The following is a 17164-nucleotide window of genomic DNA, read 5'->3' on the forward strand; positions in this document are numbered from 1 at the left end:
ATCTGAAAAGAATAAAGAACATCTCTAATGGACAGCCAAAGCTTGATGTCAATTAGGAAAGCCTCATTTTTAACTGCTAGTGGACATGGAACAACAGACTGGTTCCAAATAGGAAAAGGAGTACATCAAGGCTGTATACTGTCACCATGCTTATTTAACTTCTATGCAGAGTACATCATGGGAAACACTGGACTGGAAGAAGCACAAGCTGGAATCAAGATTGCTGGGAGAAATACCAATGACCTCAGATATGCAGATGACACCACTTTTATGGCAGAAAGTGAAGAAGAACTAAAGAGCCTCTTAATGAAAGTGAAAGAGGAGAGTGAAAAAGTTGGCTTAAAACTCAACATTCAGAAAACTAAGATCATGGCATCTGGTTCCATTACTTCATGGCAAATAGATGGGAAAACAGTGGAAACAGTGGCTGACTTTGTTTTTTTGGGCTCCAAAATCACTGCAGATGGTGATTGCAGCCATAAAATTAAAAGACGCTTACTCCTTGGAAGGAAGGTTATTACCAACCTAGACAGCATATTAAAAAGAAGAGATATTACTTTGTCAACAAAGGTCTGTCTAGTCAAGCCTATGGTTTTTCCAGTAGTCATGTATGGATGTGAGAGTTGGACTATAAATAAAGCTGAGCACTGAAGAATTGATGCTTTTGAACTGTGGTGTTGAAGAGGACTCTTGAGAATACCTTGGACTGCAAGGAGATCCAACCAGTCCATCCTAAAGGAAATCAGTCCTGGGTGTTCATTGGAAGGATTGATATTGAAGCTGAAATTCTAATATTTTGGCTACCTGATTCAAAGAGCTGACTCATTTGAAAAGACCCTGATGCTGGGAAAGATTGAAGGCAGGAGAAAGGGACGACAGAGGATGAGATGGTTGGATGGCATCACTGACTCAATGGACATGAGTCTGGGTAAACTCCGGAAGTTGGTGATGGACAAAGGGAGGCCTGGCGTGCTGCGGTTCATGGGGTCACAAAGAGTTGGACACGACTGAGCAACTGAACTGAACTGAAATGTGCTTAGGCATGAAATTGAGGATTACAGAATTCCTTAGAGCTGAAAGGGAATGTCATAATCAACTTGTCCATCCTTTCTTGTCAAAGAGGTGGAAACAGAACTAGAGACATTCTATGACCTAACGTAAGTCCTATTTCTCACAGATGGGTAGAATTAGGAATGACACCCAAGCTTTCTACTACAGCTCTCAGCCTCCTTCTAATGTTAAAATACACATGGAATATGTATATGTGACACATAAAATATGTCACATTATTTTCCTTAAAATTGTGTGTTACCACCAATTTTTACTCAAAATAAAATACATTTAAATCTCAGCACAGCATACCTGTCAGCCATACGGTACATCCTCGGAAACCACCCCGTGTTCCAACCACCTGCCCTCTCTTATTCCTGCTCACATGATGGGCCTGATACACAATATTGGTGGATTTCTGCTGGTTCTCCTACAAAACAAGAAAAAGAACAATATTTGAAAATAAAATAATAAATCTCATATGTATCAGTTCAGTTCAGTCACTCATTCCTGTCCGACTCTTTGTGACCCCATGAATCGCAGCACGCCAGGCCTCCCTGTCCATCCCCAACTCCCGGAGTTCACTCAGACTCACGTCCATTGAGTCAGTGATGCCATCCAGCCATCTCATCCTCTGTCGTCCCCTTCTCCTCCTGCCCCCAACCCCTCCCAGCATCAGAGTCTTTTCCAATGAGTCAACTCTTCGCATGAGGTGGCCAAAGTACTCGAGTTTCAGCTTTAGCATCATTCCTTCCTAAGAAATCCCAGGGCTGATCTCCTTCAGAATGGACTGGTTGGATCTCCTTGCAGCCCAAGGGACTCTCAAGAGTCTTCTCCAACACCACAGTTCAAAAGCATCAATTCTTTGGTGCTCAGCTTTCTTCACAGTCCAACTCTCACATCCATACATGACCACAGGAAAAACCATAGCCTTGACTAGATGAACCTTTGTTGGCAAAGTAATGTCCCTGCTTTTGAACATGCTATCTAGATTGGTCATAACTTTCCTTCCAAGGAGTAAGCGGCTTTTAATTTCATGGCTGCAGTCACCATCTGCAGTGATTTTGGAGCCTAGAAAAATAAAGTCTGACACTGTTTCCACTGTTTTCCCATCTATTTCCCACGAAGTCATGGAACCGGATGCCATGATCTTCGTTTTCTGAATGTTGAGCTTTAAGCCAACTTTTTCACTCTCCTCTTTCACTTTCATCAAGAGGCTTTTTAGTTCCCCTTCACTTTCTGCCATAAGGGTGGTGTCATCTGCGTATCTGAGGCTATTGATATTTCTCCCAGCAATCTTGATTCCAGCTTGTGTTTCTTCCAGTCCAGCGTTTCTCATGATGTACTCTGCATATAAGTTAAATAAGCAGGGTGACAATACACAGCCTTGACGAACTCCTTTTCCTATTTGGAACCAGTCTGTTGTTCCATGTCCAGTTCTAACTGTTGCTTCCTGACCTGCATACAGATTTCTCAATAGGCAGGTCAGGTGGTCTGGTATTCCCATCTCTTGAAGAATTTTCCACAGTTTATTGTGATCCACACAGTCAAAGGCTTTGGCATAGTCAATAAAGCAGAAATAGATGTTTTTCTGGAACTCTCTTGCTTTTTCCATGATCCAGGGGATGTTGGCAATTTGATCTCTGGTTCCTCTGCCTTTTCTAAAACCAGCTTGAACATCAGGAAGTTCACGGTTCATGTATTGCTGAAGCCTGGCTTGGAGAATTTTGAGCATTACTTTACTAGCATGTGAGATGAGTGCGATTGTGCAGTAGTTTGAGCATTCTTTGGCATTGCCTTTCTTTGGGATTGGAATAAAAACTGACCTTTTCCAGTCCTGTGGCCACTGCTGAGTTTTCCAAATTTGCTGGCATATGTATACATACAATAAAATAATAGAATACATAGTCTTGCTAACTAAAACTCATCCTTTATAACTGGCATAAGTCAGGAAGCATTTATAGGAGGCTTCCTGTGTGCTGTATTGGAACTGTCATGAATCCTCTGTCCCTTATCAATTCCTGAATATTCAGGAATTAAGAGGAGTTGGCAAACCGCTCTTGGGGCTGAGGAATGCATGCATTTCCTTCGTTAGTTCTTCCATACAGTGATAAGTAACTATTTACGACCCTCCTCCTTTTTATGAACCATATGGTAAAAGTGATTATTTTCAACCCTCTCTCTTTGATATGGATTGCCTTATGTTTCCTTGATAATTTGTAAATTACGGGCGGCTAAGGAACTTACAGATACACAACTAGAATTAAAGCATACTCAGGAATCTTGTTCTCCTTGGAACTCTCCTATTTTTGCTATAAAAAAGAAATCTAACAAATGGCATCTCCTAAAAGACCTTAGAAAAGTTAATGCATCTATGAAACCTATGAATGCATTACAACCAGGAATCCCAGCACCTACCACTATTCCTCAAAATTGGCATATTATCATTATTGATTTACAAGATTGCTTTCTAAATATACCTTTACACCCTTTAGACCGAGAGAGATTTGCTTTCTCTCTCCCTTATCCGAATCGTATCGGACCTCATAAACGGTGCCAGTGGACTGTACTGCCACAAGGGATGACGAACTCTCCCACCACGTGTCTGTACTACGTAGCCAAAGCCCTTGAGCCTGTGAGAAAGCAATTTCCTCACTTTCTTGGTATTCACTATATGGATGATATACTGTTTTCGGCTCCATCTATCTTAGAAACTCAACACATGTTTGATATAGCTCAACTATGCTTAGAAAACTGGATTAATCATTGCCCCTGAAAAAATTCAAACCTCTACACCTTACCATTACTTGGGGTTCATTGTTAATAGACAACATACTACTTCCCAACTAACTCAGATCCGTACTGATAAATTATCAACCTTAAAGGATTTTCAAAAGCTCTTAGGTGATATAAATTGGATTAGACCCTCTTTAGGCATTGCTAATTATCAACTGAATAAACTATTTAATATTTTAAAAGGAGATCCTAATTTAAATAGCCCTCATTCACTTTCTCAAGAGGTATGAGAGGAACTCTATTTAGTGCAAAATAAATTACAAAAACAATTTCTTACTCGCATCAAACTAGATTTGCCTCTAGAATTATTTATACTCCCCTCTCTTCATTCTCCCACAGGACTTCTTCCCCAAAAGAACACCCAGTAGAATGGATCTATACCTGTTTTAGGGAAATAAAGTCACTTACACCCTACCTTGATTTAATTGCTCTAATCATCATCAATGGAAGAAATAGGACTAAAACTCTAATGGCTCTGATCCTCATAAAATTGTAATACCTATCCATAAATCTCAATTTGAGAAAGCATTACAAACTTCTACCGATTTCCAAATAGCGTTTCTGGAATATTTTCGAGAAATTTCATTTCACTATCCTTCTGGTGAGCTGTGAAATTGCTTCAGAAATACTGAATTTATTATTTCTCGCATTATCAGCTCACAACCTATACCACAAGCTGAGATTTTTTTTATGCTGCTGCTGCTGCTAAGTAACTTCAGTCGTGTCTGACTCTGTGAGACCCCATAGACAGCAGCTCACCAGGCTCCCCGTCCCTGGGATTCTCCAGGCAAGAACATGGAGTGGGTTGCCATTTCCTTCTCCAATGCATGAAAGTGAAAAGTGAAAGTGAAGTTGCTCAGTCGTGTCGGACTCTTCGCCGCCCCATGGACTGCAGCCTACTAGGCTCCTCTGTCCATGGGATTTTCCAGGCAAGAGTACTGGAGTGGGGTGCCATTGCCTTCTCCATTTTTTTTTTATATATATAGATGGGACTAAAAATGCCAAAGATTCATTCTGGTCTCTTAAGGAATATAAAGTCTTTTATACTAAATTTCATTCTGCTCAACAAAATGAATTACACGCTCTTATGCATTGGAGAAGGAAATGGCAACCCACTCCAGTGTTCTTGCCTGGAGAATCCCAGGGATGTGGGAGCCTGGTGGGCTGCCATCTATGGGGTCGCACAGAATCGGACACGACTGAAGCGACTTAGCAGTAGCAGCAGCAGCATTCAAATTATTTGCCTACATCCTTACCCCATTAATATAGTCTCTGATTCAATATATTCAGGTTTTGTATTCAAAAATATAGAAACCTCCACCATAAATTCCAATCAACCTATTATTCAACAACTTTTTTTCGAACTACAATCTGCTGTTATATAATATAAATCTCCCATTTATATTACACATATTTGAGCACATTGTTGTCTTCTCGGCCCCAAGACTCATGGCAATGAACAGGCTGATAAACTGGTTTCCTTTGCTATTCCAGAGGAACAGCATGCTCTGTTGTGTAACAATTTTGGCTCCCTACACCAGCTAGGGAAAATGCCATACCACCAGGCTAAAGAAATTACCAGTAATTGCTCTACTGTAGACCCATTCATCTTTGACCCATGGCACAAGGTATTAATCCTCGCGGTTTGCAACCTAATGAACTATGGCAAATGGATGTAAAGCATTGCCCTGAACTTTCTCCCTCTTCTCTCTTGCATGTCTGTATCGACACTAATTCTTCTTTTGTTTGGGCCCCACCTCTTCACGGTGAGGCTACACAACACGTTATAACTCACTTATTACCTCGTTTGCTGTAATGGGAGCTCCTGGTTCTATAAAAACAGACAATGGGCCCGCCTGTATTTCTAGACACTTTAAACAATTTTTACGATCTTTTTTTATTAAACCTATTACAGGTATTCCTTATAATCCACAGGCACAAGGCATAGTCGAATGAGCACATCACACACTGAGTTGCAAATAAAAAATAATTTAAAGGGGGGAATACACGGGAATACCTACCGGACTGTTTGGACCCCTGCCCCCACAAACCCTTGGTCTTTTACTTGGCCGACCTAGTTTGACTTCTAAAGGAATTACTGTTCACCGTGGAGTAATTGATTCAGATTATAAAGGAGAAATTCAAATTATGATGTCATCTCAGATTTTATGGCAATTCAATCAGGGGGATAAAATTTCTCAATTACTTCTTTTACCTTACATTTCTATTAACTCCTCTAATGATGTACGGATGGGCGGATTGGGCAGTATAGATCAGAAACGGTCCTTTTGGACATCATTAGTATCTGAATTTGCTGACTGACTATAAATATCAAAATTAATGGTAAAAGATTTTCTGGTCTCCTCGACACTGGATCTGATATTACTATTATTTCCAAACATTTATGGTCCAAATCTTGGCCTGTACAAAAAACTTCTTGCCAAATTGCAGGGACTTCTCAAACCAAAGTACAGGAGGTTTATCAGAGTACTCAAATTTATCCATTTGAGGGACCAGAAGACCAACCTGCAACATTAAGATCTTCTGTGATAGATGCACCCCTTAATCTAATAGGAAGGGACTTACTTATGCAATGGAAAACTCAGATATACGTTCCACATTTTTCCTAGGGGCCACTGCTCATTTAACAAATAATACAATTATTAAAATAACTTGGAAGAATGACGAGCCTATTTGGACAGAGCAGTGGCCCCTCCAAAGAGAAATTACAGGCAGCTAAGGAACTTACTGAGCGACTGAACTGAACTGAACTGAAGGAACTTATAGACACACAACTAGAATTAAAGCATACTCAGGAATCTTGTTCTCATTGGAACTCTCCTATTTTTGTTATAAAAAAGAAGTCTAACAAATGGCGTCTCCTAACAGACCTTAGAAAAGTTAATGCATCTGTGAAACCTATGAGTGCATTACAACCAGGAATCCCAGCACCTACCACTATTCCTCAAAATTGGCATATTATCATTATTGATTTACAAGATTGCTTTCTAAATATACCTTTACACCCTTTAGACCAAGAGACATTCGCTTTCTCTCTCCCTTATCCGAATCGTATCGGACCTCATAAACGGTGCCAGTGGACTGTACTGCCACAAGGGATGACGAACTCTCCCACCACGTGTCTGTACTACGTAGCCAAAGCCCTTGAGCCTGTGAGAAAGCAATTTCCTAACTTTCTTGGTATTCACTATATGGATGATATATTGTTTTCGGCTCCATCTATCTTAGAAACTCAACACATGTTTGATATAGCTCAACTATGCTTTAAAAACTCTGGATTAATCATTGCCCCTGAAAAAATTCAAATGTCTACACCTTATCATTACTTGGGGTTTGTTGTTAATAGACAACGTATTACTCCCCAACTAACTCAGATCTGTACTGATAAACTTTCAACCTTAAAGGATTTTCAAAAGCTCTTAGGTGATATAAATTGGATTAGATCTTCTTTAGGCATTGCTAATTATCAACTGAATAACCTATTTAATATTTTAAAAGGAGATCCTGATTTAAATAGCCCTCGTTCACTTTCTCAAGAGGCACGAGAGGAACTCTATTTAGTGCAAAATAAATTACAAAAACAATTTCTTACTCGCATCAAACTAGATTTGCCTCTAGAATTATTTATACTCCCCTCTCTTCAGTCTCCCACAGGACTTCTTCCCCAAAAGAACACCCAGTTGAATACATCTATACGTTTTAGGGAAATAAAGTCACTTACACCCTACCTTGATTTAATTGCTCTAATCATCATCGATGGAAGAAATAGGACTAAAACTCTAATTGGCTCTGATCCTCATAAAATTGTAATGGTGCTGCTGCTACTGCTAAGTCGCTTCAGTCGTGTCCGACTCTGTGTGACCCCATAGACTGCAGCCCACCAGGCTCCCCCGTCCCTGGGATTCTCCAGGCAAGAACACTGGAGTGGATTGCCATTTCCTTCTCCAATGCATGAAAGTGAAAAGTGAAAGTGAAGTCGCTCAGTCGTGTCCGACTCTTAGCGACCCCATGGACTTCAGCCTACCAGGCTCCTCCGTCCATGGGATTTTCCAGGCAAGAGTACTGGAGTGGGGTGCCATCGACTTCTCCTACAAATTTCTACCAATTTCCAAATAGCATTTCTGGAATATTTTCGAGAAATTTCATTTCATTATCCTTCTGGTAAGCTGCAGAATTGCTTCAGAAATGCTGAATTTATTATTTCTCACATTATCAGCTCATAGCCTATACCACAAGCTGAGGTTTTTTTATATAGATGGGACTAAAAACACCAAAGCTTCATTCTGGTCTCTTAAGGAATATAACGTCTTTTACACTAAATTTCATTCTGCTCAACAAAATGAATTATATGCTCTTATTCAAGTTATTTGCCTACATCCTTACCTCATTAATATAGTCTCTGATTCTATATATTCAGGTTTTGTATTAAAAAATATAGAAACCTCTACCATAAATTCCAATCAACCTATTATTCAACAACTCTTTTTCAAACTACAATCTGCTGTTAGAAACCACAATTCTCCCATTTATATTACACATATTCGAGCACATTCTTGCCTTCCCAGCCCCAGACTCATGGCAATGAGCAGGCTGATAAACTGGTTTCCTTTGCTATTCCAGAGGAACAGCATGCTCTGTTGTGTAACAATTCTGGCTCCCTACACCAGCTAGGGAAAATCCCATACCACCAGGCTAAAGAAATTACCAGTAATTGCTCTACTGTAGACCCATTCATCTTTGACCCATGGCACAAGGTATTAATCCTCGCGGTTTGCAACCTAATGAACTATGGCAAATGGATGTAAAGCATTGCCCTGAACTTTCTCCCTATTCTCTCTTGCGTGTCTGTATCGACACTAATTCTTTTGTTTGGGCCCCACCTCTTCACGGTGAGGCTACACAACACATTATAACTCACTTATTACCTCGTTTGCTGTAATGGAAGCTCCTGGTTCTATAAAAACAGACAATGGGCCCGCCTGTATTTCTAGACACTTAAACAATTTTTATGATCTTTTTTTATTAAACATATTACAGGTATTCCTTATAATCCACAGGCATAAGGCATAGTCGAATGAGCACATCACACACTGAGTTGCAAATAAAAAAAATTTAAAAGGGGGAATACACAGGAACACTACTGTCTTCCTTATATAAAGCAGACTTTACTAGATTCCAACATAAGATATTTTCTAAACCTGTGAGTATTTTTAATACAGCTTTATTTGTTTTAAATTTTTTTAACTTACCACAGGGAGATATCTTAACAAGAGCAGACAAACATTTCGAGGCATTGAAGGACACTTCTCTTCCTCTGCCCTTTTGGTACCAAGACAGGTTAAAGAAACAGTGGAAATCTGGGAAACTAATCTTACAGGGAAAGGGGTATGCTTGTATTTCCCCAGAAGGATCCACCGAACTCGAATGGCTTCCTCTTCGGAAGATTCGACCCAAGGGGGCCCCTGGCCTTCAAAATAGAGATGAAACAACAAATATCCCAGGAGGAAGAAATTCCAATATGGGACATGGCGGCTCTAAAGATCTCCAGGAAGCACCGCCCTTGGCAGCATCAACCCTATTCTCTCCCCACTTGGGGACAAATAAAAAACCTTACTAATCGAGCTGAAAATTTGGTCTCTCAACAGGGAGTGCCTCAGAGTCCTGAATACATTCTCCTGGCCATGCTCAGTCTCCTAGCCTGTACCTCCCCTGTTCGAGCTCTAACTAATCACACTTACTGGGCTTACATACCTAACCCCCCTCTACAACAGGTGGTCAAATGGACTGAGAAAGGACCAATCGTTTCAACTAATGACTCTATACATATGCCTTCTCCTTGGAGCATTAAAGGGCCCTCACAGGCTGAAGAAGAAGGAAAACTAATTAATATTTCTCTAGGTTATGAGGTCCTTCCTTTGTGCATGGGCCCACCAGAATTATGCATAAATGTTAGCCGACAAACGGGCTTTCGCCCTGCCTCCCAAAAAGGATTTTTGGATGTTGCTTGGATTATTTACTGCCCTTTCCTTGTCTGTGAACCATGTTTATACTACTGAGACTTTAGGGAAACAGTTAGGGAAAGAACAAAGAACATTATGCAAAGGGTTTACTTATAAGAACTTTCCATATACTCCTGTTCATTGGGACAAATGTCAAGCCAAATGTTTGTGGCCAATACAATTGTTGATTGGGGACCCCATGGTATGTGGTTATCTAAGTGCTCAGAAGATGTTAACAGCACTGTGTGTGTCTATGCTACTCATGGCATGGAAAATTAATGACACTACGATGGAGCATTACCATGACAAAGGACTTCTTGGGTGGCTTGACGGTGGATTAGCCCCACCTCGTCCTAGGATCGTCCTCGATAAACAGAGTAGGCCTGAACAATGGGACATTTGGAAACTTGCTGTGAGCACTGAAGAACTTGGAACTTGGACCGGACAATTCACAGGGACCAGTCGTAGTCACAGTAACTATTTCTTTTGCTATAAGCAATCATATTTTATACAGGCCTGTGTCCCACTTCCTTTTGTTATAGCCATAGGAAATTTACAATTTAATAAGGCTTTATGTTCTGTAACTTGTGTTAATTGCAGACTATATACTTGTCTTAACTCCTCTATTTCTTCAAGAAATGATTCGCTTTTGATTCTTCGATCTCGATTTGTGGTTACCAATACATCTCCAACGACCCTGGGAAGAAGGTCCCATGGCTGGACTTGCTTCCAGACTACTTACTAAACTGCTCCAACGATCGAAACGATTTGTTGGATGGTTGATCCTTGGCATTTTAGGGTTAATAGCTACTTGCACCACTGCTGCTGTCGCCGGCCCTGCTTTACATACCTCGATTCAAACACATAATTTTATCCAAAACTGGACTGAAGATGCTCATAATACGTGGGCTACTCAGGCTCAGGTAGATGAGAATATTCAAGAGGAAATACAGGAACTAAAAACAGCCAGCAAAGGGGTCGGAGATCAATTAATAGATTTGCAAAACCAAGTGATACTAAAATGCAATTGGAATTCTACTCAATTTTGTGTTACTCCTGTTCATTTCAACCATAGTGCCTACAACTGGAAACAAATCAAATTTCATTTACAAAATATACATGATAATGCCTCTTTGAATGTACAATTACTGCAAAAGGAAATCTTTGAAACTTTTTCTAAATGTCTGCCCTCTTCCATTAATTTGGAAACTTTAGCTGAACAACTAGCTGATCAATTATCTGGGCTAGACCCACGAGGATGGTTTCAAAGTATTACCCACTGCATCGGGTCTGGAACTGTAACTTTGGTGATTGTCTTGGTAATTATATTTGTTGTTTATCATTGCCTTTCTATAAGGTTGGTTAATACTAAACAAACTGAATTGGTCAGGAACTTTTTTACAAATATAATAAAACAGGGGGAATTGTCAGGAAGCATTTAACAGGAGGCTTCCTGTGTGCTGTATTGGATCCGTCATGAATCCTCTGACCCTTATCAATTCCTGAATATTCAGGAATTAAGAGGAGTTGGCAAACCGCTCTTGGGCTGAGGAATGCATGTATTTCCTTCATTAGTTTTTCCATTCGGTGATAAGTAACTATTTAGGACTCTCTTCCTTTTTATGAACCGTATGGTAAAAGTGATTATTTACAACCCTCTCTCTTTGTTATGGATTGCCTTATGTTTTGTTGATAATTTGTAAGTCTGGACTTCTGATTTTTATCTTTGCTGAAAATAGCTACCTTGTAAGACAGTATATATACCCACACTATGTTGAATAAAACACCTTTGCTCCATCAGAGCTTGGGACCCAGTGTCTTTCTTTCTTTCTCTCTCTCTCTCTCTCAGGCTAACTCTTTGGAGTGCAGAAGCCTGCTGAGCTCACTTTCTTGCCTGGGCTTCTAAGAAGGCGCACTGTGCCTTCACCCCCTCAAGAGGGCCCCTGGTGCCTACGTGAAGCAGTGCAAGCCCCGTGTCAAGGGCTTTATTGGTTTTCTGCATAAATTAAGGAATATCAGCCTCTTTCTCTCTCTCTCTTACTTTCTTATCGTCAACTCCAGACCACCAGGTTCCTGTCCATTAAAGGACCTCAACAAGTGGCGCCCAGAACAGGGGCCTGGTACACGTGGCAGATTCGGATGGAGTGACTCCAAGGGCCTATTGAGGTCGGCAAGTACTAAGACATGGGTAAAAAGGCTGGAAAGCCCCATCACTTTTCTACTTTACTTCATCACTTAAAGTTCAGGAACTTTAGTTTCACGCCAGCAAATAGAGGCTTGCCTTCAGACAGTGGTTGAATGTAACCCTTGGTTCCCTGATGAAGGTAGTTTTGATTTAGAAATTTGGCACTGGGTCAAAGAGAATGTTGAATGAGCTGCCAGACAGGGAAAAAATATTCCGATAGATTTCTGGCCCCTGTGGGCTCTCATTAAAGCTGTGATTTTGCCATTTCAAGGTAATTCTAGCCCTCCTGATATTCAGCAACAGGCAGAACACTTACTACATGAATATGAATTAGATGATGAAACCTTACAAAAGGCCCAATTAGAACAACATAAAATATTTCAGAATTTTCCTACAAGTCCTGCCCCGGTTGCTCCAAGTGCTCCTCCCCTGCCAGCGGGCACAAATCCCAAAGTCTCTCCTTTGCTAGAACCTAATGATTCTGGCAACGACTCCCCTAAGACAACTTTTGACATTAAAACTGACACCACCTTTCTGAGTAACAATAATACGTTATTACCACACCACCTTTCTGAATAACAATAATACGTTATTACCACATACTCTTAATTGTAAGAATTTGCTATCTACTCACTCTCCTTAACAACAGAGGCTCTCTGAATTGCTGGCCTTGCAATCACAAGTCTCTGAAGACGATGGTCTCTCTGCCTTTCCAGTTTTTAGAAATCCTGATGCTCAAGGGCACATAATACCTCAATGAGTGTATTAATCTTGTTCGCATGTAACAAATTTAAAAAGCTATAACTATGTATGGCCCACATTCACCTTTTACTAAAGCACTTCTAAATTCTATAACATCCTCTATTGGAAATTTTATTCCCCATGATTGGCGAACTTTAATAAAAGCTTTCCTTAAACCAGGAGAATATCTTCAGTGGATAATGTGGTTTCATGATATAGCCAGAGATCATGCTAACAGAAATGCTCGAGCTGGTGCTCCCCAAAATCAAATTATTTTTGAGATGCTAACTGGTACAGGACAATTTGACACTATAGAAGCTCAAATACAGTGCCCTCCTTTGTTACATGGACAATTAAAAACAGTGGACCTTGAAGCTTGGGATCGAATTGCTCCTCAAGGGGAGCCTACAGGTAGCTGCACTAAAATATAGCAAGGACCTAATGAAACGTATGCTGATTTTTTAGCTAGATTACAAACTGCTATTTCCTGTACTGTAATTGGAGAAGAAGCCAAAAGGCAACTAGATAAATTATTTGCTTATGAAAATGAAAATCAGGAATGTCAAAAGGCTAGATAGCTCCAATTCGTGTGACAGGGACTATTATTGATTATTAGAAGGCTTGTTGCAATCTGGGATCAGAAACTCAAAAGATGCAAATGCTAGCTGAAACAATGGTTGCTGCCTTAAGAAAGGGAAATGAAGGATGCTTTACATGTGGAGATAAGAACCATTTTAAAAGGGACTGCCCAATGGAAACTAATAAAAAAAAAAACCTCCAAAAATCTTCCCTCCCTGCCATAGATAATGCATTGGGCCAAAGCTTGTAAATCTAAATTTTACATTGAAGGGAAACCTATTCCGGGAAACTCCAAGCAGGGGACCCCCCAGGGTCCCTTCAACAAAAACCAGGGGCAAATTCCATCTTCTCCCTCAAATCCTCAACATCCGTCAGTGCTGCCGTGGGTATACCAGCCCTAAGTGACTTTCTCCTTTACCCTCAAGCAGTCCCCTCTAGAATACCTACCGGACTGTTTGGACCCCTGCCCCCACAAACCCTTGGTCTTTTACTTGGCCGACCTAGCTTGACTTCTAAAGGAATTATTGTTCACCATGGAGTAATTGATTCAGATTATAAAGGAGAAATTCAAATTATGATGTCATCTCAGATTTTATGGCAATTCAATCAGGGGGATAGAACTGCTCAATTACTTCTTTTACCTTACATTTCTATTAACTCCTCTAATGATGTACGGATGGGCGGATTGGGCAGTATAGATCAGAAACGGTCCTTTTGGACATCATTAGTATCTGAATTTGCTGACCGACTATAAATATCAAAATTAATGGTAAAAGATTTTCTGGTCTCCTCGACACTGGATCTGATATTACTATTATTTCCAAACATTTATGGTCCAAATCTTGGCCTGTACACAAAATTTCTTTCCAAATTGCAGGGACTTCTCAAACCAAAGTACAGGAGGTTTATCAGAGTACTCAAATTTATCCATTTGAGGGACCAGAAGACCAACCTGCAACATTAAGATCTTCTGTGATAGATGCACCCCTTAATCTAATAGGAAGGGACTTACTTATGCAATGGAAAACTCAGATATACGTTCCACATTTTTCCTAGGGGCCACTGCTCATTTAACAAATAATACAATTATTAAAATAACTTGGAAGAATGACGAGCCTATTTGGACAGAGCAGTGGCCCCTCCAAAGAGAAATTACAGGCAGCTAAGGAACTTACTGAGCGACTGAACTGAACTGAACTGAAGGAACTTATAGACACACAACTAGAATTAAAGCATACTCAGGAATCTTGTTCTCCTTGAAACTCTCCTATTTTTGTTATAAAAAAGAAGTCTAACAAATGGCGTCTCCTAACAGACCTTAGAAAAGTTAATGCATCTATGAAACCTATGGGTGCATTACAACCAGGAATCCCAGCACCTACCACTATTCCTCAAAATTGGCATATTATCATTATTGATTTACAAGATTGCTTTCTAAATATACCTTTACACCCTTTAGACCGAGAGGGATTCGCTTTCTCTCTCCCTTATCCGAATCGTATCGGACCTCATAAACGGTGCCAGTGGACTGTACTGCCACAAGGGATGACGAACTCTCCCACCACGTGTCTGTACTATGTAGCCAAAGCCCTTGAGCCTGTGAGAAAGCAATTTCCTAACTTTCTTGGTATTCACTATATGGATGATATACTGTTTTCAGCTCCATCTATCTTAGAAACTCAACACATGTTTGATATAGCTCAACTATGCTTAGAAAACTGGATTAATCATTGCCCCTGAAAAAATTCAAACCTCTACACCTTACCATTACTTGGGGTTCGTTGTTAATAGACAACATATTACTCCCCAACTAACTCAGATCTGTACTGATAAACTTTCAACCTTAAAGGATTTTCAAAAGCTCTTAGGTGATATAAACTGGATTAGGCATTGCTTCTTTAGGCATTGCTAATTATCAACTGAATAACCTATTTAATACTTTAAAAGGAGATGCTATTTAAATAGCCCTCGTTCACTTTCTCAAGAGGCACGAGAGGAACTCTATTTAGTGCAAAATAAATTACAAAAACAATTTCTTACTCGCATCAAACTAGATTTGCCTCTAGAATTATTTATACTCCCCTCTCTTCATTCCCCCACAGGACTTCTTGCCGAACAAGAACACCCAGTTGAATGGATCTATACGTTTTAGGGAAATAAAGTCACCCTACCTTGATTTAATTGCTCTAATCATCATCGATGGAAGAAATAGGACTAAAACTCTAATTGGCTCTGATCCTCATAAAATTGTAATGGTGCTGCTGCTACTGCTAAGTCGCTTCAGTCGTGTCCGACTCTGTGTGACCCCATAGACTGCAGCCCACCAGGCTCCCCCGTCCCTGGGATTCTCCAGGCAAGAACACTGGAGTGGATTGCCATTTCCTTCTCCAATGCATGAAAGTGAAAAGTGAAAGTGAAGTCGCTCAGTCGTGTCCGACTCTTAGCGACCCCATGAACTTCAGCCTACCAGGCTCCTCCATCCATGGGATTTTCCGGCAAGAGTACTGGAGTGGGGTCCCATCAACTTCTCCTACAAACTTCTACCAATTTCCAAATAGCATTTCTGGAATATTTTCGAGAAATTTCATTTCATTAGCCTTCTGGTAACCTACAGGATTGCTTCAGAAATACTGAATTTATTATTTCTCACATTATCAGCTCATAGCCTATACCACAAGCTGAGGTTTTTTTATATAGATGGGACTAAAAACGCCAAAGCTTCATTCTGGTCTCTTAAGGAATATACCGTCTTTTACACTAAATTTCATTCTGCTCAACAAAATGAATTATATGCTCTTATTCAAGTTATTTGCCTACGTCCTTACCTCATTAATATAGTCTCTGATTCTATATATTCAGGTTTTGTATTAAAAAATATAGAAACCTCTACCATAAATTCCAATCAACCTATTATTCAACAACTCTTTTTCAAACTACAATCTGCTGTTAGAAACCACAATTCTCCCATTTATATTACACATATTCGAGCACATTCTTGCCTTCCCAGCCCCAGACTCATGGCAATGAGCAGGCTGATAAACTGGTTTCCTTTGCTATTCCAGAGGAACAGCATGCTCTGATGTGTAACAATTCTGGCTCCCTACACCAGCTATGGATAATCCCATACCACCAGGCTAAAGAAATTATCAGTAATTGCTCTACTGTAGACCCATTCATCTTCGACCCATGGCACAAGGTATTAATCCTCGCGGTTTGCAACCTAATGAACTATGGCAAATGGATGTAAAGCATTGCCCTGAACTTTCTCCCTCTTCTCTCTTGCGTGTCTGTATCGACACTAATTCTTTTGTTTGGGCCCCACCTCTTCACGGTGAGGCTACACAACACGTTATAACTCACTTATTACCTTGTTTGCTGTAATGGGAGCTCCTGGTTCTATAAAAACAGACAATGGGCCCGCCTGTATTTCTAGACATTTAAACAATTTTTATGATCTTTTTATTAAACATATTACAGGTATTCCTTATAATCCACAGGCACTAGGCATAGTCGAACAAGCACATCACACACTGAGTTGCAAATAAGAAATTTAAAAAGGGGGAATACACAGGAACACTACTGTCTTCCTTATCTAAAGCAGACTTTACTAGATTCCAACATAAGATATTTTCTAAACCTATAACTATTGTTAATACAGCTTTATTTGTTTTAAACTTTTTTAACTTACCACAGGGAGATATTTTAACAAGAGCAGAAAAGCATTTCGAGGAATTGAAGGACACTTCTCTTCCTCTGCCCATTTGGTACCAGGCCGGGTTAAAGAAACAATGGA

At 40.1% G+C, this 17164-nt stretch overlaps 1 protein-coding gene across 4 annotated transcripts in view; it reads right to left on the bottom strand.

Moving 5' to 3' along the window:
- Nucleotides 1–17164, bottom strand: part of PAPSS2 (3'-phosphoadenosine 5'-phosphosulfate synthase 2) — a 114409-nt gene that overhangs the window by 42339 nt on the left and 54906 nt on the right. For all 4 annotated transcript variants that reach the window (XM_027529136.1, XM_027529134.1, XM_027529133.1 and 1 more), the window contains exon 2: nt 1363–1480. In XM_027529136.1, the coding sequence (XP_027384937.1) occupies nt 1363–1480 (118 nt within the window). The remainder of the gene's footprint in view (nt 1–1362; nt 1481–17164) is intronic.

This window comes from Bos indicus x Bos taurus, chromosome 26 (genome assembly GCF_003369695.1).
Source record: "Bos indicus x Bos taurus breed Angus x Brahman F1 hybrid chromosome 26, Bos_hybrid_MaternalHap_v2.0, whole genome shotgun sequence".
NCBI lineage: Eukaryota > Metazoa > Chordata > Mammalia > Artiodactyla > Bovidae > Bos > Bos indicus x Bos taurus.